Source organism: Bombus terrestris, chromosome 4, assembly GCF_910591885.1.
Source record: "Bombus terrestris chromosome 4, iyBomTerr1.2, whole genome shotgun sequence".
NCBI lineage: Eukaryota > Metazoa > Arthropoda > Insecta > Hymenoptera > Apidae > Bombus > Bombus terrestris.
The window spans coordinates 8,831,492-8,855,974 of record NC_063272.1 but is presented as its reverse complement, the minus strand read 5'-3'; the positions used below and the strand labels follow the sequence as shown (position 1 = coordinate 8,855,974).

The window sequence follows — 24,483 nt, the reverse complement described above, 5'->3', positions numbered from 1 at the left end:
ATAGGTCTAGAGAAGGTGGGGATGATGAGCGGTCATGGGACACGATGGTAAACCGTGGTTACATGGAAATTATTCCGGCAAAACGGACCAACGTACACAGCACGAACACTTTCTTATAGAGAGTGGTGGCTCGGACGAGGCCGTAATTGTCTACATGCGATTTCTTGACAAGGGAAAATGGGTGCAATTACGTTCTGTACATTATGGATCTTCTCGACTTTCTCGGAACGTTTCTACGTAAGGAAACGTCCGGTTACAGAGAGCAAGGGGAACGCGAAGAATGTTCTTTGGATATTTAGCGTAGGAGTTTTGTTTAAAACTCCAAAGGATCTAAAGGATAGGATAATTAAGGACGAATATCTTTTTAGTTGAATCAATGTTCACGATTTCATATACACTCAAAAAGGAAAAAAAAGATAGGAAAAAGAACAAAAAAGAGAATGACATATGTAGTATATTATTAGTCAAGAGACACGAATATTTCCGGAGCGATTTAAATTGATTTAAATCGTACGTTTTTTGAGTGACTCACAAGGTGTGACACCGGGCTAGAACCGTAAGAAAACTAAAGAGGTGGCGAACTCACCGGTAGTGTGGTAAGGAGACATGTTAGCCCCGTCCAATGTTTGGCTCAATTTTAGTTCTTGCATCGTCAGTGGCGCGAGCGGCGTCAAAGTACCACCTGCTATTAAGGGATCCCCATTTTTCCGTTATTTGCGATTTTCGTATCGTTGGCTGGCGATCAAGGCGGAACGACGAATGTCACGCGTGATTTTCGTGAAAGCATCCTCTAATATAAATTCTCAATCTCGTTCTGCACTTAGTTTCGTCGAAATTTTACAGTTGATCGGTGTGTATACAACGTGCAACGAATGAACGTTTAGGTTTCCAGTGAAATTATCGTAACGAGACACTAAACGATTTAGATGGTCGTTGTCACGCCCTCCGAACACGCTTTCGAACAGTCGAGTTGAGGGGCGAGAGTCGGTTTCCGCGAACTGCAGATCAAGAGATCTGCTACCATCGATACGTTCGGCTCGTACATATTAACGGCGAGAGCCAGCAAGCCGTGCAATCGACTTGGCCCGGTCGCGTCGTCCTTCAAAAATTCTTCGATCTCCGTGGCGAAGATCCTCGATTGAATTTCATGAGATGAAGCGGCCGTTACACGGCTCGCTTCGTCCATTCCGAAAAGCACCGACCGAAAGAGTTCCGCGGCCGGCGTGACCGAGTTGCTCGCAACACGTGCCACCCGGAGAAAGTTCGTTTCGTTTCTACCGTATGTTTATACACGTATGTTTGCAACTCGTTTAATATTGGTGCGTACAGAGAGAGAGAAAGAGAGAGAGAACATCGTCGATGGTTGCTTTTCAATAGCATTTGGAAGCAGTACGCTCCGCCGTTGATCGACCGCCGTTAAACGGCGCAAGGAAGACAGAAACGAGAGAAAAGGAGCACAGAGCGAGAGAGACTAGACGAAAGGACGGTTAAAGAGTCCGACGATCAAATGTCTCGAACTCGATAGACCAGCGGCGTCTAGTTTCGACAGATTCAAAAGAAGAAAAAAATACAAGAAACTGAAGAAAAGAGAAGGTACGAACAGGATTCCCTGTCACCAGCCTACGCGATGTAGTTGCAGGTGTCGCAAGCGAAAGTGGTTCGAAAAGAGTCGAAAGAGACGAGATTAGGTGGATAGTGAGTGTGGTAAGAGAGACCTAGAGATATACCCTTAAGCCGAGATAACATTAAGGAGAGAAAGAGAGAGACCACCGAATGGATCGTTCTGCCACCTCTTCTAGCACCGTAGCCGCTGCTCAGCACAGCTCATGCATTATTAAAGCCATGTATTTAGGCGATATGGGTATGCAAAGCAAGACGTAAGCCGCAATAATAAGCGTAAAGGGAAGAGAGGGATGTGAAGGGACGTAAAGGGAGGTTGGAGGATGAGGAAGGTATGGAAGAGGTGGGCAAATGGAGAGAAGGAATATCGTCGAAGAAGGAGGAGGGAGGAGAGATAGAGAGAGAGAGAGAGAAAGAGAGAGAGAGAGAGAGGAGAATGAGAGGCTAGCGAACGATGAAGGAAGGGACGATGATGGTGGTTTGCTAGGTCGACTAGGAAAGGGGCTTGGTACACGGGGGTATTATATACAAGAGGTTGTGGTGCACACACTGTCCGGGATTTTGTGCGAAAAGGTGGAGAGAGGGGTGAGAGAAGAAAGGAGGGTGTGCAGGATGTTGAACAGAGAAAGAACGAGTCGCTCACCTATGGTGCCCCCTATGGGCGGGGTGTAGAGATGGGGCGTTTGCGCTTGCGTCATCGTGCTGATCGTGCCCAGGGAGTCGTACAGCTCGGCGGAGGTGGCAATCGCGTTCCCGGGGAATCCTCCGTGTTCGTAGTAACCTCCACCACCGCCACCTCCGCCTCCACCGCTACTACCTCCGCTACCACCTCCGCCGCCGCCACCTCCGCCGGTTCCAGTACCGTTCGTGCCGCCGCCGCTCGCACCGCCGCCTCCGCCGCCTCCAAGCTCACTCAGGAGCTTGTGTTCGTCCTTGATGCTCCATTTACTCGACCATAGCTGCAACAGAAGCCGGATGCTCCAGGCAAAGTTCGAGTGTCGAGGAGAACGGACTACTTGTTCGCAAGAAACGCGAGGGATTGACTTAGGTGTTAAGCTACCTTCCTGATTCTTTCTTGCCCGATGCTTCTAGATAGTTTGCTGGTTTAATGGACACAGAGAAAGAAAGAAGGAAAGGATAGCATATATGGAACTAAAGATACGTACGTTCGAGTATAATTGGTCGCCGTTGTAGTTGGTTCTCTGTCTCTTCAGGTCATCCTCGGGATGATCACTCAGGTCGCGGTTGTCGTCTGCAATCAAAACCGAAAACCATCTGCATTGCGGTCTCTGTGTTCAACCATCCTCGTCATGGATGCTACGTATCGTAGCATGCGATACTATCGCTATAACGAAATCATAGAAGCTAGCCGTGTGGTTGTCGTATTCGCAATGGGACGCGATAATCGGGCCAGCGAACGAATACTCTACATTAGCCTCTGCATCTACCAACGCCATCCCATTGGGCTATCTACGTCAGGGAGCATATGTGGTCCGCGTATTACCCACGAATCAAGACACAAATTAAACGTGGCCACGCGAAACTAAATTGAATCTGTCGGACGGGTTGAACGGTGGCGCATAGAGACGGTGTATGGCATTGATAGATAGAGAAACAATTTCGATTCCATTATATGTCTTTATTATCTCCCGGCCATCCCGTCGGTTTAATATAGAAACAAGCACGTGGGACGAGTGCCGGTACATCGGTGGGTGGATTGGCGAAGGGGTGGTCGGACATATACCGTTATACCCTTTTAGTGTTGGATCGCGGGGGTGGCGGACATGGAAGGAGGATGAAACTAACCAACGATTTCAGCCTGTGTAGAAGGGGAGGGAAAACAGACGAGGTATACGTGGTGGGGGTAGATGGTCCAACGTTCGGGTATCTCGAATAATTAAATGACCATCCGAGGGTAGATGGGTGGAGTACGTAGCATAGGGCTCGTTAAACCTCCCTGTCAAGTTGTGATTGTCCGGCCGGCCGACGGTCCCGACCATTCGACCGGCAGGGTTTGTTCCTGGACCGCTATAAAACCCCCGTTTCAAACACGGCACACCGGTACCGTGGGCTTCCATGAACTTGCTTGAATTTTACGATTCGATCGGCCGAGTTAATCGTCTGCCATTTCTCTCTCTTTCTACCGCTACGTTCTATGCTCCCGCCGCGGACCCTGGTTTTCGTGTAACGTTGCCGTTTCTGGATTTCATTAGAGTTTAGGGTAGACGTGTTCGGGAATTCCTTTAAAATAGATCTCGGTTATTCGCTGGAACGTAAGAACGAAATGGGAAAAGAGGATAATAACGAACAAATCCGTCGACAGAGCGTCTTTAATAAATATTTAACGCTCGATGAATCCAGAGTGCTTAAATTTCTAAATATTTACGAAGAGAATGGCAAATCTTGGAGCGGTTTAGGTTCTATCGGGCTGATGCCATAAATTCATCGATAGCTACGCCCGCCGGCCGGTTATGCTGTCTAATGCAAATTCTTGTAACTTCTGCAAAATTACGGTCACTGGTCCTTGACAGATTTGACAGTGGTTGAGTTATGGCGGAAGGAAGGTCAGCGTTTCTCCCCCCGAAAAGAGCAGTAAATCGAATAATTCGATTGATGCCCGTGGAGGGCAAAAGCGTACGCGCGAGCGAGAGACCAGGGCCGCGTTATTCGAAAGCAATTGAGTCAATGTTAAGCAATACAATACACGGGTAATAATGGACTCTGGGGTGAATCTGGTCCCGGTGTGCTGTCCCCTACGCCACGAATATAGGGTGGGACAACGACGGCCTTTTGGATTTCTGTATGGGGCAAAAGCGCGCAGATGTAACGCGACAACAAACAGCCCCGATAGATTGCAATGCTTCCCTCGAGAGGTTGTTTCGTAAATTCGTAATAAGCCCCCGGGATTCTTCGATTCGAGTACACGTCTTAGCTACTCTATCGAACGCATAAATAACGCTGTCGATACATGATCAAGCTGATCGCGGGACCTTCGATTCGAAATTCGGTTTCTAACATTTCTCTAATACGTCTAGAATTATAGTCCAAAATTAACATATCGTTGGCTGGCTATCTTATAGTATAACGTAGCGTAACTACGAGATATCTTCAGGAGTGAATAAATTTTGATATCACTATTTGCATATTACGTGGGTTTAAATATTTCAATAATTAGATAATTGCAGATTAATGTGTCTACAAATATGCGAGTATTCTCGTGCCCACTCGATGGTATATTAGAAGTTAATAACATTCTAGTCACAGATTCGAATAGAGTTTTTAGTAAATCGAATCTCCAGATCATGCAAAAAGAATTTTATTCCTTTCGGAAAAACAATTACAAATTTTACCATAGAATTGTTCGTCGAAGGTAACGAATTGTTAATACTTGTAAGTAGTTTGAAAAACAGCAAGAACGACGCAACGATTTTATCACATTTATTACACTCATTTTCCCTCCTCGATCTTCCACTGCATCTGACAAGTATCCGTCAAAAGACGGAAGTCTCCGCATTCCACGTATAATACACGTGTACCGAAACGGTTAAATTGGAATCAGAGAATTCCACTTTGCCTGAAACACGAAGATTCCTTTCATACCGTTCGTATCAACGTATCACGCGCGTCTTGTACAAATAAACGTAGAATGTCCACAAATTGAGCCTACCGATACCATCGATTTACTTGACGCAAAAAGGAATACAAATTTGTGGTTTACCGATCCTTTACTAAGAAAAAAACCTAAACGCCGATTTACTCCACATGTCGCGACTGATATTCCTTAGCTTAGTTCTAACGACATAGCCCTTTTTGTTATACGCTGAGACACAAAACGTATCGCGCACGAGAATTCACCGCAGATCGCGGCAGTGCTCGTTGAAATTCCAGCCGGTTAAGAGGCGCAGGCTCGCGAGAATAACGCCGATAATCTCCCCGGAGGACAGGGAGACTAATGTGTCGTTGCCTAGGGATAGAAGCCGCTGTGGTCTGTGAAGTTTATAATCTAATACGCGTACCCTCGGCCGGCCACAAAACACTGAGTGCTCTCACCGCGGATGCGACCACTTTTGCGACCGCATATCGCTACTCTCATAATCCGATTATATCAAATTACTCGCGTACCATCGGCATCCCTGCGCGAGCCTCGCGATGTACGAATCGATACGCCGTGTGAAACGCGTCCATGGGATTTATCATCGAGGAAACGTCAATGCTTTTCTCGTAGCCTTCTTTGTTTTTGTTTTTGTCACTCTTACTTTTCGGAAAAATTAGCTAAATATTTGTGCATGTTGAAGGTTGGTTTGATCCTAATGCGTGGAATTTTGATTTTAACTCTCCATAGACAATTTGAATCATTTTTGGCCTCGACTAAATTTCGTGCACGAACTTTTACCATGCCGACAAAAGATTGTTGCCATTTGACACAGAAACTAATTGTACAACGTAGCAAAGTTTCCCATAAGTGTTCTATAATTTTCCTAGATTTCTTGAAAATCTTGAAACGAAATAGCTCGCGCACGCAGTTAAAAGACCTCGCTAGAGGTTTGCTTCATTCGCTAAATATTATTACAAAAAGTACTATATTTCCACTGTGTATTGTGTATGTTCTGTGGATTGTCGCACCTTCGAAACTTTCACAAACGCGTAAACGTCCACGGTATAGCCATAACTTCCTCCAAATGTACTCAACAATTTCCCAAAAGTTGTAAAACGCCTAAAACCTGACTTCCACTTCCAAAATAAGAGTCTACATTTTGTAAAGAACACGATGCAACGATGATTAGTGCAGGATCATGAGAAACAACGAAGGGGTGGAACGATTTAAAGGGGTTGGGATGATTCGATTCGGACCGGAAAAAAAGTGGACTGCTAGCGGCGATTTCTGTTCGCACCTCTCCGAGCAACGAGCAGCGAATTGCACCGGGATTAGTGTACGCGTACAAAACTCGGGTTCGGAGTTAGTCTTCGGGTTGAAGCCACGTCGGCCACGTGTCGAGTGGCACGTGTCGGGAATATTTCGGGACGCGTTATTCACGCAATGACAGCAGAATGAATCGCAGCACGTGCTGCTCGACGTTTGACTGATACTCCCCATGTGTGAGTATGTGTGTGCGTTTGTGTAGCTAATCTTGGTCGGGTCGCGGCAACACTCGAAATCGTTCGATCGTTAACTGTATCTAGTTTGATTAAGGTCGGAATATGTTTGGATATGTTTGTAATTGGTGGTCGAAATTTGATCCGAGATCGAAGATTTAAATTCGAAGATTAAATTGGGAGGTAGATTGTTATTAGTTCGATATGAAAGTATTTAATCAATCATACAGATTCTCTTGTCTTTAAAATCGAGATTCTTATAAAATCCAAAAGAGTAAATTAATAATTTGATCTACTATTAGTTTGTCGAGTTAAATTTAAAACGGAACGCGAAAGTTTTACGAAATATTCAGATCCTCGATTGGGACCGAGATTAGGAAATGGATTAATAGCATTTTCATAGAAAAATGATTCTTACTTGGATCAAATAAATGTCGAATATTTGTGTCTTTAAAAAATTTAGATGAAAATAGAAGGATGTTGTAACCTGAATTTATCGTGAACAATAACGCACAAGCCATTTGAAATTATGTTATTGAATCAGATAATCATGATATCAGATGATGGATATTAGATCATATTGATTTGATATTTTAAGACTATGATAAAATCTGTGGCTATTTACCGAAATAAAATATAAATTGTACGCGATTCGAGAAGAGAATTCAAAAGTTTCCATTATATTCGTCCCTGTTTCCGTTGCAAACTTGTAGAAGACGACGATCCACAAACCCTTTTGCATGATACCAAATAAGGTGACGAAAATTCGAGTTTTGCGGGGAGTGCAGACAATGGGAACTTACAAATTGAGCGGGACAAGCGATGTAACGTCACTGCGGTATCATCGTCTTCGCGAAGCACACCGACTTCTCCATTGTTCGGTGTTCCGAGGGGCTCCGGCGAAACTCGTGCCGATTTACTCGGCTGTAACGTCGATCTAAGCGATATCTCCTTTCTTGCTCGGCCTTATATAACCTCCTGGGCAACAGTCGCGAGTGAAATGTAGCCGCGACGCCTTCTGCGATTCGATCTGACGTTTACATAAGCTCGTCCACCGTTTCTTTTTCTCCCCGGGTACCGTCACTACGATTGTTCTTCTGTTTTTCGAATACTATGCCACGTTTGATTCATACGATAAGTGCATTTCTGTTTATAAATACTACGATGACTGTTGATCTTACACAGAACGTGATAATTCGAATAATTGTTATATTTTTTATACATCAACCGTAACTCAGATTATTAGAGAGACAATTAAAACAGGATCGAAGTTTGTATTCGTACGAGATAGATACATAAAGAACAAAAATTTGTAAATATTATTTGCAAGAGTCATAGGTTTAATGACATCGCGTCTGCTATTTGGTGAATGTCCGATGACACTCTGATTTAAGTTTTATAATCTAGCATGATTTAAATACCTAAACATTATTTACACCTTGTGTGAAATACTATGTGGTATGTAATAAATTATAGTAGAAATAGTATATTTAATAGATTATCTGAATCTAAATATTACCTAAACAAACGTAGGTAATCATTTTACCTAACTTTACCTTTACCTAACTATTGCCTAAATGCTGAAACACTCATGAACAGAGGCGTAATGGGATTGGCTTTCGAATTGCTTGGATCGCGAGAGTGATCGCGGTGGTATCGTAAGAGTAATCGCGGGTCGAGGGATCATCGACATCGAAGAATTCAATGACTCACCGTCGTCGGTGCGTTTTCTCTTGATGCTGTTGCCATTGGGGTCCTGATGGTGCGTCGGGATTCCCAGGATGCCACTGATGCTGTAAGCGTTGGGAGCGGTTGCTGCTGGGTGACCCGCTGCAGTGGCAGGTGCATGGGCTATCACCGACACGGAACCACCTGATCCTGGCTGACCTTGCTGCTGACCTTGCTGCTGCTGCGCCTGCTGTTGTTGATGCGCGTGCTTCGCCTTCTCCGCCGCTTTGTTCCTCACGATTCTGCGGACAATGGAGTCCAGCATAGTGTATAGAGTTACACTTGTTCATTAAAATAACCGCGATCAGCTTGGTCTTCGCGGTTTTAACTACGTTGTACCGAGTAATGGAAACGGGTATTAGGCGTGACTTGGTCGGTTTAGATTCAACGAATCGAATTCTCCGAAACTTTTGGAGTAAGAGAGTGGTTGCATTGAAAGGGGTGAGACCTTTTTGTATTATATATTCTCTGGGATTTTTCTATTAAATGTTTGGGAATTAATTTGTCAGATACTCTGTATCTGTAGTTACTTATAGAAGAAGTCTTCATGGAGTTTTCGATACGGCTATTTTTATCAAATAAAATGGTAAAAAATTTCATTGTGAAGTTAATGCAGTCTGAAGGTCTTAAGAAAAGATCTTAATATCTTAAAAAGTAAAAATATATGTGCGATTAAGGCATATAAGCTTCATTTAAATAAACATGGTCGCTTTATAGAGGTTGGTTTCTGATGAAAATTATTTGTCAGCATATGACAGAGATAATGAAAACACGATCGAGTACACGTTACGATACAAGTACTCGTAACATGTTTCCAAAAAATACGTATCGAATATTTGAATAGAAGAATATAAGAATTAAGCTACCGATACACGTTATATAGGTACCGTTCTATTAGAATAGGAAAATGATAAATCGAGATTTCGTGCGATAGCGTGCATCTCACATTTTCTCGTGTGCACATTTTCCCTCGTATAACTAGAAACTAACAGATACCGGTCTTCCTAGCTCACAGTTGCGGATGATTAATTACGATTACGCGGGTCACTTCGCGCACGATCATTCTCTCTACCTACCGCGATCGCTCGAACGCGCATCAGCACTCGCTTCTACGATACACGACTCTGTCATTCCACCATTCTACGTTGGTATTCGTGAACCAACACATAACAACGGAAGTAACGCGTGTCGTTCGCCATTGTTCCGGACAGGCATGTCAGAGCGCCTCCACCTTCGATATAGAATAGCTACGTGACTCTGCGGAACGGTCGCGTATCATAATCGCATCAAGGAGTCCGTAGACATCAGACAGAGCTATAACGAAGTCCCGTGCCTCCTCCCCAACTCCTCTTCCCGCCCTTCCGACCCACCATCCGGCCGTGCACCGACTGCTTATTATCCATGATATATTATGCGTCCGGTTTCAATGGTCAGCCAGTCCTACGACGTCGGTATCAATTATCCTGGCGAATATTCACGGCGTAACGTTGTTAATCTCGCCGCGTGCCGGTTGTACCTAGGTAGCCCGGTTCACGGAAGAAGCTGCCGCAAAGAGGCTACAGGCGTCGATCGTTCAGCGACTACGCCCTCTCAGGCTTCACCATGGCTTCACGGCGAACGGAAGTGATCGGGTACCGCTAGTTAAACCGTTTTGGAAGTTGGTAGAAGCTTCTCTATGATGATCAAGTAAGGGTGGTCGAGCTTTGGAAGTTCTGTTCAGCGAAGGTTGATCGGCTAATTGCGCTTTTTAATAAGCTTTTTGCTCGCTTTAATTGATTTTTGATAACGGTTAAAAAGTGTGGTTGTTTTATTGATTTAATTGTTTAAGCAATACCATTTTGATTTGGTGTGGATTTGTATAGATTTATTTAGGTTTGGAAACTGCAAAAGACGTCGATGATGATTTTAAAGTCAGGAGACTAGTGTGGGAAGCCTAGTTACGGTGATCTTTGTATAAGTACAGTTGATCGATTGATAAACGGAATTGGAGAATTGAAAAATATAGATATCATATAGTTATCACCTTTGAAGGTGTGACAAGCATATGTCGATTGATTCATGATCGTGCTGGTGTCGAGTAGGAGTGATATTAGTCAAAAGGTTTTCGCGCATAATAGGTCAGCGGTTTCGCGCGGTAATGGGCGAGCGCGTAATGGATCGACATTAAGTCGTTCGTTTCTGGCGTGGATGTGTTTGTGGGCTAGGTAATCGTGGGGGTGCGAGCTACGGCGATCAATCAGATGACACCTGTTGCCCGATCTCCCTGGTTCGTTCGCTACCTTCGCCAATTCGCAACAATTAGCAACGATCCTTATCAGGGCTAGACTCTGGGGTGACGCTGGGAGCAACGATCCTAAATCGTTCAACCTTCCAATGTTGATATCTCTATACCAAGTTTGTACAAGTGCTTCGGTTTATATTACGATTCATCTTCTCATACCAATATTTGTATAGTAAATTTGAATATTAAAAGTACCTATTTAAGAACTACGGTACGAGATTTATGGGGAATTAAGATTGTTTTACGATTACTTTATTCGTCGAATGATTCGAAGAATGTCACAATTAAAATCGCCAGAAACAAATCAATCTTCTCTAAGTTCAATTTTCTCCAGTTTATGGATACGATCAGAGCTTCAGTAATGTTTGTCTGATTAATTGCTGGAAATGGGCATATGTTGTTTTAATTGGATATGTTCTGACCGACGGACGCGTGGATATGTTTGCGAAGATGTACTTATGGTGGAGAAGATAAGGAAATAGAAAGTGTATATTTTATAAAATTTCCCAATGATCAGAGATTTGGGTTATTCCCCTTCAGTTGATCGCCAGCTGTTCGGATCTGAAAACGTCTAACGTGCGTTCGGTTACGAAAAATCTAGTTGCCAGAATCAAGTTGGCCCCGAGTTATTAGGATATAATTTATACTAGCCAACGATTTAACAATTGCTAAAGTATTGCGTAAAAGAGCCTTGATATCTTCATCTACTTTTACTATGCTCTTTCTCTTCTCTTTCCGCTCTTTTCCACCAAACACGGTATTATAAAAGGAACAATAGCCGCATTGCAACAGAACGTTAATAGTCGGTTCGTGTTTTAATTACCAGAGCTTCGAGGGGCTTTGATTTAGCCAGAAACGAAACGACCGATGCAAGGAACGATGGAAATCGTGGATCGTGTGTGTTCCGTGAAACGCGGCAAAACACAACGAGAGGGCCGGTGGTATAATGAGCGCGATCGACGATCTAATAAGTGCTACGACGCCGAAGCGTCCGTACAACAGGTGCAGATTTTATCGGCGTACAGATGGTGCGAACCGTTGCCACACGCTGCGTTTCGAGAGCCAAATAAACGGCAGCTTTTTGAGCTGAAACTCACAGGCGTGCACGAGCCGCTTCCTATCTTCTAATTAGCATCGCGTTCGCTACGGTTTTGTTCGCTATCGATGCATTTATAAGTATCAACGACCGTTAACGATTCCCTACAGACGCAGCTTGTATGATTTATATAACTCCGCGAAATTTATTCGAAATTTACTCCGAGCACACGGACTGTTTAACCGTTCTTTCTTCGTTTAAATTACGATTTTTCGTCGATTTTTCAGCGAGAATTCTATTTCTCGATTCTTCGTGAGCTGCAGGGAAGAGAAAATTGTTTAAAAGGAGCAAGAGCGTATTGATTCGATAGGGAAACAGGGAGAATGGTTGAAGCTAGCCGACAGTCCTTTATGGTTGGATGTCGACGGGAAAATCGAGCAGCGGATGGGAATAAAGTTCGTACGAAACCCCAACGTTCTGTCGTTAGGACAATGTCTTTCCCTTTTTAGTCTTTTCTCTCTTTGTCCTTCGGTTTAGTCTTCTTCCGGATTTTTCGTAGTTCGTTTAATCATTCAACTTTCTTTCCTATTCTATGAAACAAAAATCGTTGCTGTCTTACGTGGTCTTTCATTTCGTTTTACGCTCTTGATCGATTGATATTTAACTGGATAGTATTGTTGAAAGATCTGTAAGATCTTGATAAAAGATTTCCCTGTCAGGAAGATTTTCGTAAAATCGTACACGTGCTAATTGATTCGTTTTCTGCCTCGATGCAATATATAGGTCGATCCAATCAGATATTCTTTTATCAAATTCCAAATAACCTTTTTCATTCTTCGTCCCAGAAAATTTCGATCAACCTTTATCCTTTCAATAGTACACTTTTTATCCGATACATTTTGCATATCTTTGAAATCCCTTTGCGTATCTCAACATAAGATGTAGGTCGATTAATCCAATCAGATATTTTCTCGGTTTATGAATAACTTCTCTTCGAAGTGACTTTGTAGCCCCACCATGGATGTAAGAAAGAGGGTAAAACTGTCGTTGCTGGAAAATCACATGGCGGTTTCCATTCACGAGGGGGAATGGGTATAGAAGCTTGCCAATCCTTCGCGGTGGTGAACAAGGAGCGAATTCACTCCGTCCCTCTGGCTTCCCCACGATGTTCCTCGTTGCTCTTACGACTACGACGCCTTGGAGAAGCCAGAGGTGGCGCCTGGAGGAAGGCCGAGCAGAATTATGAGGGTAGAGCGTGTCGAGGGTGCCACGTGGGAAGAAGCTATGCCTCCCCTGGCGCCATCAGATCGTTCCCCAACGGCCACTCCTGAACTAAACTGCTCGACTATCTACCCCGAAGTGCCACCAATCGCCTCTGCGAATTCAACTTTTCATAGTTTTCGTTTCAAGTTTCTGGATATCGTTCGGATATCGCCTAAATTGCGTTTAAACAAATAAACGGATACTTAAGTGATTCATCTGATATTGAAATTGCAATTAATGCTTAAATTAATTATTTATAATCGTATTGAATATTACGAGCATACAAGGTGTAATTAGTGGTAGAAAATTCCTCTGAAATGTTTACCTGCTAAATCTTAATTTCTCTTGAAACTAATATTTCTGTATTATGCTTCTACCTAATTGGGAACCCGCTTCCTATTTGTACCATTAGTTATACTCCATATATATACGTAATATATTCGATACGATAAGAAATCATCAAAATCAAGCTAATTTGCTCGTATAAAGAAATTTCATCCTATATTTTCCATTTATCTCTTCATATAAAACTATTTTCTTCTTTCTGGTGATTCTTGACCACGTCGATTTCAGGATACTCTGTATACATTCCAAGAAATGAATTCGCCGCTGTAATATCCACGATTGTTTACTTTGACGTTAGAATCTCATAAAACAGACCATCCTTTGGATCCTAGAGGGGATGAAGTCTATAACAGACGAACGCGAGCCATGACGTATGATGCATAACGGCTGGTAGCAGCGTAGGTCGATACTTTAAGACGTTCCCCGGTCGCCTACCTTCTCGGGACCAACGTAAAATCGCAGAGACGTTCCGAGAGTAGTAGCAGCATAGTTCGGTGGCAGAGGATGAGGTTCAGCCGTGCCACGGCTCTGGAACCACAAACTTTAATGTTGGCATTACTTTTATGCGCGACTTTATGCCAAGTATCCCATCAAATATATGACCCAAGCTCTTGCACGCTTCCCGGGGGGCGAGCACCTCTGCAACCTTCCTACTACCTTCCCTTTCCAACCCTCTCTCTCTCTCTCTCTCTCTCTCTCTCTCTCTTCTATATTCCACCAACCCCCGTTTCCACGCGCGGCTAAATTATTGCGAATAAAACTTTATACTCAAATTACCTCTACGCCAACTTTATCGCATTTCACCGGTACCAGCGCCACTCCTCCGCCACCCTCTGACAGTTCTCTCCCTTCGTCGTCGTCGACGACGACGAAGCTCGTCGCTGGATGGGCTAAAATTTTCTCCGACGAACAGGAGTTAATCTCTATGGATTAAATACTAGCTCTTATCGCTTCGATTTTACTATGGAGCTTTTCTTCATGTCTTCATTATCATCCCTTATGATCCATAATTTGTGACGGACCGAAGAACAAGAAGATCGATACTGTTTTGTAAGTCAGTCCAATGGAAATTCTCCGTTTGTGGAAGAATTATTGAACCGAGGAAAGAGTGTAATTATAGCATCGGGTTCCATGTTGGACGTGGGTCAAGATCGAATCCAAGTAGAATGTAGAAGAGAATATATATCAGGAATTCTGCTTTTGAATAAAACGGATAGAAACGGGTAGTTTGTTAGATACGTTTCGTTAGAATCCCATGGAGACAATTTCGAAATATAATAGGGGTAGCGATGGTCAGCTCACGTAACATTTCTATACAATGCACTACGCGAACTTTCAACCTTTGATACTCATTAGTTGCGAAGGAAAGTCACTAAACGGAATATACTTATTATCATTGAAAATATCATGACTATGGTTTTATTCTTAGTAAAGACACAATAGCCCGAACCACTTGCTCGATTATAGTTCGTCGATAGAAACGAATTCACGCCACTAATGCAGGGTTAAGAAGTTATTACGTGCTATTATATACATCTTCACGAGGATTGCGGGGGATTTCGGGTGGCTTTCGAGGATTTACCAGTCTCTTTCGGGGGCAGATGCTTCGAGCGTGCAACATCGGAACGGAACTCCTCTTTCTCTTTAACCCGAGGAGTCAAGGAGAGAAAGAGAGAGAGGATGGCGAAACGGTGTGGCAGGGTAAGGATAGAGATGGAAAAGAGAGAAAGAAGATCGGAGAACGCGGATGTTGAAAAGGGAGGGAGAATCGCAGGGAACTATTTCGTTGAGCTGTAGACACAATACGGGACTCGCTCCACGGCCATTGTACGCCCTTCAGAGGAGCACAATGGCTGGAAAAGGTGTATCCTGATATTCCACCACCTCTCGAGAGGCTGTAATATACCCCGGGACCGTGCTGTACTTGCCGCTTCTCGGTGTAGTACGGTGTGATTCTTGAACAAAAGCTACGGAGGAGGAAGCGGGGTTTACCGTTTCTCCTGCCAGTGTTATCTTTCACGGCGGGCTTAATTATTTTTTTCTGCTTTCTTACCGCGATCATGACCCCCGCTCGTACCAATCGACGCAGTTTACCTCGTCATTTACCTCGTCAAATTTTTCCCTCTCTGGCTCTTTCTTTCCCTCCGCTTCCTCCTCTGTATCTTATCGGTGAAGACGAATCGTTTTTCGAACGAATAACAACGAGAGGAACGTTCGACGTCTAGAAGTAATTCGTTGTAAATTCGCGCTTCGCCGTGTCGCAAGAAACACGCTTCCTTCTATGACGAATAATCGGAGGAATATTCGATTTCTACGAGTAATTTCCTGTTTCATCATTCATCGTGTCGAAAGAAAGGAACGTTTCTTCTCTGAAGAATAATTGGAAGAAGAATCAACATTCGAGGAACAGTACAACGTAACTGAAGAAGGGTTTGAAGAATAATTGAAACTGAATGATTGTAAATGAAAACATTATTACGTACTTCTCTTTTAGAAAAGAGATAACCCGAAGATGAATTTCACGCGGACGAAAAACTGCATCTATGTTCCACCCTCACGAAAGAAACAAAATGTTTCTTTTCCGACGAATAATCGATGAAATAACCAATGGATCTCGACCTCCAGCGTTAACTCGATGTAAATGAAGAAATAATACTCTCATCTGTTACGTATATCCCAGAGTCGCTTCTTCAGAATCGTACGAATGATAGTAAGGCCGTCCTGGATCTGTAAGGGTGTGTCGAAAGCTATGTCTCCAAGGTAGGAAGTCAGGTATAGGTTAGATTAAAGCAGAGCACCGTGGCACGGTACCCTAGTACCGCATCGTAGTCAGTTTGATGAAGTGTTCCCTTGCTCGGTACCAGGGACGAGTATATTATTATATCTGGGGACGTAGTTGGCATTGTCAAACAGCAGCTGCCCGTTTCGTACACACAACTATATTAACTGTGACACCCTACAACCACCGTGAAACTACTCACTTGTATTCTACGTGTCTCCGCGTACATGTTAACGCGTATACACATAGCTAGCCAAAAGCGTGTTTGCGTGTTTGTTTGCGATGGCTGGAGTACTAGCAACAAAGGCCGCTCTTCCAACAATGATACCGGCGAGTCAACAGTCACGAGGATCCTCTAAGCACAATGTAACACACGATTTATAATATATCGTCTCGGAACGACACCTCTCACCCCTCGACACGCAGCGAAGAGGATACAGTTCTATCTACAAGCCATTATGCGTTTCGAGGGCATCTAGATTTATGCGAGAGTCGTCGAATCCTATAGAGTCGTCGATCCTTCAAATTCTTCCGGTATTTGGTCCCGGTCATTTGCATTTCGATGCAAATTTTAAGGTTCGCGTTACGCCACGATGATCTTCACGACACTGAAAAGCCCCGGATGGCTTGTCGTTGTCGGTTAAGTCTTTTCGTCAACAATGATGTCAAGTGGGACACTTTAATGCCCATTTTTCTAGTTATTAGACCCCATTTACATTCATTTTCTGATGGAAATTTGCGTTGGTTGGATCGTGGTTGCTGTTACGAAACGATGCGATTCCTATTATCGTGCGAATAATACGTTCGGTGCTTTCTTTTTTCCACAGACGAGCATTCTTAGTCTATGTTTGTAAGTATCGTTCGGTTTATCGGACATCTAAATTTTACATTTATGTAAAATGCTACAGTGTTTCGGCATTGCTAAATATTTAGTATGAACTGATTTTAATGAATGAACCATTGAATAAAAAGAAACATACGTGAGAGGTATGAAGATGTCAATAAGACGTAGGAGACAGAAGAAATATAAAGCGTACAATGTATCATTGAAACATCTATTATTTTAACGAGCGAGGCATTGAAAAACTAGATAAAAAAAGCTACTTGAAAAATTACATAAAAGATTGTCTTATATCTTCAGAGATTGACTTATTGAACTGCATTGAAACGTTTGATTACGTTACGAAACGATTGATATTACGTTAATAAATAAATAAATAATTTTTAATAAGAAGAAAAGTATCTACTCCTAGCAATATAAATACTTTGGTGTAGACTATCTCGTTTGTAAGAGATCATAGATGGCAAAATCTGAGTTGAAGCATGCGAATCGTAGTAGAGTGAGTTGCCATTTTGTTCCACGCTCGACCATGAGGTATATTACGCCGCGCGCAATAATATTCGATTAAACTTCTCCGTGATTACTTCATTGGAGATAGCCGATTAATCTTCGAATATTCGACGGTTCATTAACTGTCAATCATCGGGCGTCATCGGGTTATTAAACGGCTGTATCGGCGAGTCATCGTCGGTCAACGCGCAAATGCCGTCCTTTCCTCGTTAGCGATATCGTAGCGTTGTAATAGTTTTCGTGTTAGTCATGATGGCATTGTTCCATCGCAATGAAATCCAACCGAATGTTTTCACCGTGGGATATTAAATCGGAGTTGCGAGCGTCGTTGACGGTTTCCTTAATTACTCGCGTCATAAAAGTTTCTTTAACTTCGTCTATTCCGCTTTCCATTTCACCTTCGCGTGTCCGCCTTTATCCATTCGAGATACGATCGTTCGTACAGAGAGGCAACTGTCAATTAAGCAACCGAAATAGAATTTCGAAACATTCCGACGCAGACTCAAGGCATAGAGCAATCAGTCCTCAAGTAAAAATGTACGATTTAATCGTTTGTCTATTAGCCTGGTTCATTTTGATCTAATGCTATTGTAATGATTAATTGGTGGCATCCCATACTTGGTTTTTATTGTTTTCATCGTTCTAATAAAACAATCGTGTTGTATAGTATATCATATAAAAGTAAAGTTTGAAATAATATAATTTTGCATATATGAACTTGTTGGGGGATGAACGATTTATACGACTAAAGTTCCTAACATCTATAAATGTTGGTTCATACAATGGAAGTTCACGTTCAAATAAATAGATGCAATCGACAGAAGTTTATTTAATAAGACACTAACTACAATTTCCTTCAAGTATATGAATTCGTATAAACGAAATTCTATCGCATAACAAAACTGTAACACGACACTGGATCGTTTCCGATCTTCGAGGATTAAACAACAGAGACATGATCCATTTCTTAAAGAAGTCATTATAAATGCTACAAATCAGGTTTCTACTGCAATTTCATCACAAATTCCATATCAATTATGTTTTCGTAAAGAAAAAAATAAAATTGTTGGATAAATCCTACATGTTCTTCGTGCAAAATCTCGCAATCCGTGGCGATTCACGTGCAAGCGTGGGCGATTGCCGCCACGGCAATGACGATAGTCGTCCGGTAGGAGGATTTTGACGGTACAGTGGCCGAATAACTTTAGTATTCCAGCTCTCGGCCAAGAACAAAAGGGGACGAAGCATTATGGGCTGGCAGAGTAGGCGGCCATCCGGTTTCATTGCGGTTCCGTCTGTCCTCTGACGTTTCCACGGCAACCTGGATTGCGTATCTCGGCCGGCGGCCTGGTCCTCTTCGTCGTTGTCTTCGTTGTTGTGGTCGTGGCCGCCGTCGTCGACGTTCAACCCCTGAATTCGTCTTTCTCTCTCTATTTCTCTTTCTCTATGCTACGCAGCATCGTTTCCCTTGGTTCGACGCCGGGGACACGAAGGATACCGTAATTGTAACTTCATTTGAGGCTAATTTCGACCGAGGGGGGCTATGATGAAACGCGGTAATAATTGCGTTATCCAGACAAAGGACGGTTATGGATACGCGCCGCCGCCACCGCCGCAGCTCTCAACGTGGAGCATCATCCCCGGATCCTCCGACCAACCCCGAGGGTGCTCCCGCTTTACGTAGGAGGGGTCTATCCGCGCTCTGTCGCTCGTTCTGCAAATATGGCTGCTTCAACGAAACTTCACCGCGCCACGGTGCACCATATTGTTTCCTTCCGACCGCGTGTGCCGCGCTTAATCGTCATATCACACGAGATTTCACTTTTGACTCGGTGCCAATTTTAATTTCCAGTAATTGTAATTTTTCTCTTAATTTTTACTTTTATATCAAAGTCAACCAAATATTATTTTAATTCCACTCTTCTTCGAAAAGTAAAGAATTGACACAGACAGCGATAGTGGATGTATCTCGGGGGCAAGATCTCCTGATTTTATCAACTTTGCCTGTGCTTCAAAGTCAATCAAAAATCTAACTTTTCCGAACAGTAAAAAATTTATAGAAAAACCTATATATCCCGGTGTCGCGAAAAGAGGGTCCAAAGGAAAAATGCTTTGCTTCCTTACTGAAATCCTATAGTGTGTGGCGATTCGTCAGCTACAAAGAGGGAAGACGATTCCTCCCGCGGAGTCGATGGAATGGTAAATAAGGCAGTTGGTGGGCAGGCGTTATTTATGGCGATGTAATTTAATAAGCGAAAGATGAACAAGGGAGATACCGGCGACGCGGAGCGGAAAGTCGAAAGTGGCATGAAAGTAGCAGCCATCCTATTGGCCACCCTTGTCTCTGGAGTCGCGGAGTATAACCGGCCATATGGCTCCGCGGCGTTGGCTGCTCCTGCGCCAAGCTGCGAGGTTTCCGGGGGTGCGAAATGATATGGAAGTAATGGAGAGCAAGGCGCAGAGCCTGGTGCCTCGTCCACGGGAGATTGACCCGGCACGATAGGAGAAAAAGGAGAGCGCTTGCTACACGTTCGCGATGACAGATTGATACAATTCCATCGAGAGATTCCGAGCGACAGATTTCCTACCAACTGTTGTTGCCTATGCTGGTCATTACGTCGAATTAAAGTTACGGAGGTGGGAAATGATGAATCGACCCTGACGATCAACGATTCCGATTTCGTTTCAAAATTTATTCTTCAACCTGTTAACTCGTGTGTTAATAGCGGAGCCATTAAATTCGATTTTAGATCTGGACTTTAGTAATAAGTTTAAGTAAAATAAAATAATTTTGATGTGAAATTAATTGACGAGACGTTCAGTCTCAAAATTGTTCTCTTACAAAAGACAGAAATTATTTTGTTTTCCAACATATAGCCTTCGCGTGTTTCTGTTATTATAGCCATATATTCTATTATTATATCAACAGATATTTGTTCTGCAGCTCGGACAATTTGGCACCAGAAGGTTTAAGATACGCCAATGCATTTGAAAAACGTAGAATCCCAGCTAAATATACAGTCACGTGTAGAAACGTGACGAATGAAGTCGTCATTGGCTAACAGGTTAAGAGATAGGTTCGATGAAAGTAATGTTCACGAATGAAATAATAGAAAGTCGAGGGAGTCATCCTGCCTTAGGCCGATGCTATTGACTCTGTGGAAGCCGCAAGAAAGGGCGAACGCGCGAGGCACACGCGAGACCGTGACGTCTCGGGGGTTGCGTCGAGGAAACGAGAAGAAGGAGGCTGTGAAGCCGGCGTAAAGCTCTCGGGCGAACCTCGCTCCTTATCGATCTGCCCCTGAGACTTCCTCCGCGGCCGAAAGGAGGAAGGCGTTCGGGGAGAAACGTAAAGAGAAACGCGAGAGATAGAGAAGCAGAGAGTCGAGCCTCTACACGTTCGGTTTCGTGTACGTGTGTGTTAGATAGACCTCAACTGAGAGCCGGCTACTCGAGCGTGACTCCGCAGCCGAAGCTGAGCCTATCAATATTTCCTCCCGAAATCCGCCGTTGTACCATCGTAGCAATTTCTCTTTTCTTACTTCCCATTCAATCCAACCCTTCGTGATATTTTTCTTCTTACAATGTTTATTACAAAACGAATTGCTCTTCGTGTTTCTTTGCTACCAATTTACTAGAAGTTTCATTCGTGTAAGAACTTTCATTAACACTAGAACTACTTAGTCGTGGGGTTTCTATGTTCGTAATTATTAAGATCACGCAGGTGCTTTTCGCAAAATTAATATTGTTTCTTGTGAAGGTGGAAATATGATTATTTTTTATTTTTATCACACCGCTTTAATCGTAATTATTTACGTAGGCAATATTTCGGTACACTTAAGCATCGATGGGTGTAGTGTCAAAGAAAATAGAGTCGATATAAATTCGACAAGTGAAGGATGGTACTAGAATAAAATGGATGAATAGAAAGGAAAAAGAAAAATTGTCCGATTTATTCAGCGTTATTGGACGATTGAACGTTGACAACGCATTACAAATAAAAAAGATACGCGGTTTGAAACGATTAGAGAACCACTGTCATTTTCATTTTTATACTCATTCCTTGTATCTATATATCTTTTTTAGAAAGTCTGTCTGAAACATGCCTCTATCATAATGAAGCCTATACAACTTCGCGTCTTTAGCCTTAGAATGAAGATATTAGATGATACGATAGAACCGTTTATAATATTAATTTACTTAATACATTTATACAAACATAATACAAATTGAAGAAATCCAATATATTAATTTCGATAAAATCAGTGATTTAATTCACGCATGTCTCTTTGAGGAAGACAGTGTCGTTAGTAGAAATTGGAAAATTAAAGAGTAACAGGATGGTGAATAAAGGAAAGAATGAAAAGAAAAGAGGGAAGGTTGTTCGGTCGATTCAGCAAAGTAGAAACAAGGCTCAAACTGTTACCGTCCAATCTTGGCCGCGTTTTTCGCCTGTTTTTCCGCGCCCCTCGATCCCGGGTTGATACTCAGGATATATATCTGTTATTTTTCGCGAAAGCCACTCCATTATTTCGCTCTCCTCGGCCGTTGGTTTTTTACCGCGGTGGCCAACGTCCCGGTTCCTTTCTCTTCGTTTCTCCGTGTCTCCCGTTCGCGGCCGGTCTCATTCCGAAGTGCCCCAGCAAAAGCAGGACAATACATTATATTAGCCGTATCATTATTTCTCCGTACGAAAGCTAGCTCGAAGTTAGAAAAACCGAGACACGGTCATAATGGGAGAAATCCCAGCGTTACTCGCTACCCTCATATTCCCCCGTTTTCTGCCTTCGACTAGAGAAATCCTGCTTTGGAACCGTTTGTGTGTTTCATCCGTTTTGACTTTTTCTAAACGAATTCTTCTGGAACATCCTCCATCGATGTGTCTTATCATTTTTGTGGTCATTCCTCTATAATATCGAAACATTCAGAATAGTCAAAAAGAGAACTTTCACGCTCTTATGGAAATTTTGGAAATTTAGCGCGATGCATTTTTGGGGTTGTACATTTCATTTTGATCACTTTGGTACAAGTTTCATATTTACAGCGTTAACTGCTCAATTTTTTCACCTTATAAAGAAACTGCAATTCCTAGGCATCTACTTTTCTATAATACCGACAGTCTCTGAATGAGATATTCATAAAAAGCCAAAGTTAATTTTAAGAAACTAACGTTCCTACGCTACTGAATCAAGTAAACAAGTATTTCTTGACATTGGAATTAGCCGGAGTTTTTATAGCTCCCCAGAATTTCATCACAGAAACCCTTTCACAGGAAAACCATTTCTTCTCGTACAAATTCCTATAATTTTGCAAAATGCTTAAAAGTCATTAACGTTCGTTTCTACGTATGAAAATCGATTTCTCGGTCGATCGTCGTGCGCGATCAATCGGCGTAAACAATCACTTAAAGGCATCCGTGGAACACGTTTTCCGTTCTGTGCATTTCAGGTAGCGAAGCATCGGGCGCGTTTCTATCCATTGCTCGGCGAGCGGAAATACATTTACCTACACGTAGACACCGGCGGAAGGTTGCGGGCTCGGTGTACGTGAGTTGGTGAAGGTAGGTTAGATAGGTGCATATAGATAGCGAAAGGTGGGTAGGTAAGTATCCGCGGGGTAAGTTTTTCCAGGCGATCTGCTCTCCGGATTCAGATCAATACCCGCCATCTGGGCCTTGGGTCGGGGATACGAACAAGGAGGAAAAGGAGAAGTTTCGATGGAGAGAAGACGGAGTGTTAGACAGAGATAGAACGAGGAGTGGAGAAGGTGGAGGAGTCACTCGAGCAACAAGCCACCGCGCCGCACCCTCCGCTGCAATCCTAGACACATCGAAAACCTCGGCCAGAAAGCAATTCCTGTACCTACATACGCCCACGTTTCACGCTATCGTGGCTATCACGACACCATCCACGTCCTCTTCGTCGGAAGAATGGGAAATATGCGCGCGCGACCAAACTTCGCTCTGCAGATGATAGTTCGAAATTCTTGTAAATTGGCTGTCGAAAAAATGTGGCGGAAAATTATCGTATTTTAGAAACTTTGGCGTTTGATTTTGCGATCGTACGTACAACTGCTTGTGCGCTTCGTTTTTTACATTATTCGTAGATATGACGAATCTACTGATTATTCGAGAACATTCGTATGTACGTGGTAATGAATTTTCTAGAGTTTATCTTCGAAAATTGTAAATATACAGTATACAGTCAATCATAAAAGTCTTCTAAAATCGTCAGTTTACAAAGAAGCTATCTTTATTGAAATAAAATGGTACAGAATTTTCGTTGCAAAATTAACTTGTTTTCTACCAAGACGATTAATCGTATGGGTTGCTTTATTATCTCCTTATCTGTTAAAAAATGAACATGATGTTATGCGTCGCTATGTTCTCTATTGTTCTCTATTGTTCTCTCCAAATAATGTGTGTATACTATTCGAGATATACAGTACACTGGATGAAGACTTTTGCGAGTACAGTATCTCTTAAGAGAAGTGTAAATGCTGATGAATATTAGATATAGGTAGGAAATACCGCTTCGAACAAGATGAATCAAATCAAAATTCCTCTTCTGGAGGAATTGAAACTGAAGATCAAGATTCCCCAACCTGACCAAAGTCTCGTAAGTTCAACTCCGTCGTCAGCAGACATCTAAATATCCTTGAGTACCACTTTCGCCTAATGCGGGCCAACTAATTTGCGTGCGTTTCCATTAACGCTGGTGGCTGCCGGAAATCGCGTTAGTGGATTTCACTTGCGCCAACCAATTCGATCCGTATTACGCTCGATTACATTATCAGACCGGCGGCGTGTTCGAAAGTGGTGCAGGGTGAAGAAACGATGAAGTAGTAGATGCGTACAGGGGGCGTCGGATGAAGCGGGAGATAAGGTCTTAAGTAGCGACTGATTAAATCTCGGGACATATGTGTGCCGATCAATGGTACCCCAGTGGTCTCTCTTCGTTCGTTTTCTCTCTCTTTCTTTTCCCCGT

At 43.0% G+C, this 24,483-nt stretch overlaps 1 protein-coding gene across 5 annotated transcripts in view; it reads right to left on the bottom strand.

Moving 5' to 3' along the window:
* The window catches only part of LOC100647018 (paired box protein Pax-5), a 146,249-nt gene that overhangs the window by 6,124 nt on the left and 115,642 nt on the right, over nt 1-24,483 (bottom strand). For 4 of the 5 annotated variants that reach the window (XM_048404776.1, XM_048404773.1, XM_048404774.1 and 1 more), the window contains 4 exons: nt 8,428-8,684; nt 2,787-2,872; nt 2,264-2,579; nt 587-685 (listed from right to left, as the gene is read on the bottom strand). In XM_048404776.1, coding sequence (XP_048260733.1) covers nt 587-685; nt 2,264-2,579; nt 2,787-2,872; nt 8,428-8,684 — 758 coding nt within the window. The remainder of the gene's footprint in view (nt 1-586; nt 686-2,263; nt 2,580-2,786; nt 2,873-8,427; nt 8,685-24,483) is intronic. The other variant, XM_048404777.1, reaches the window with a different exon arrangement.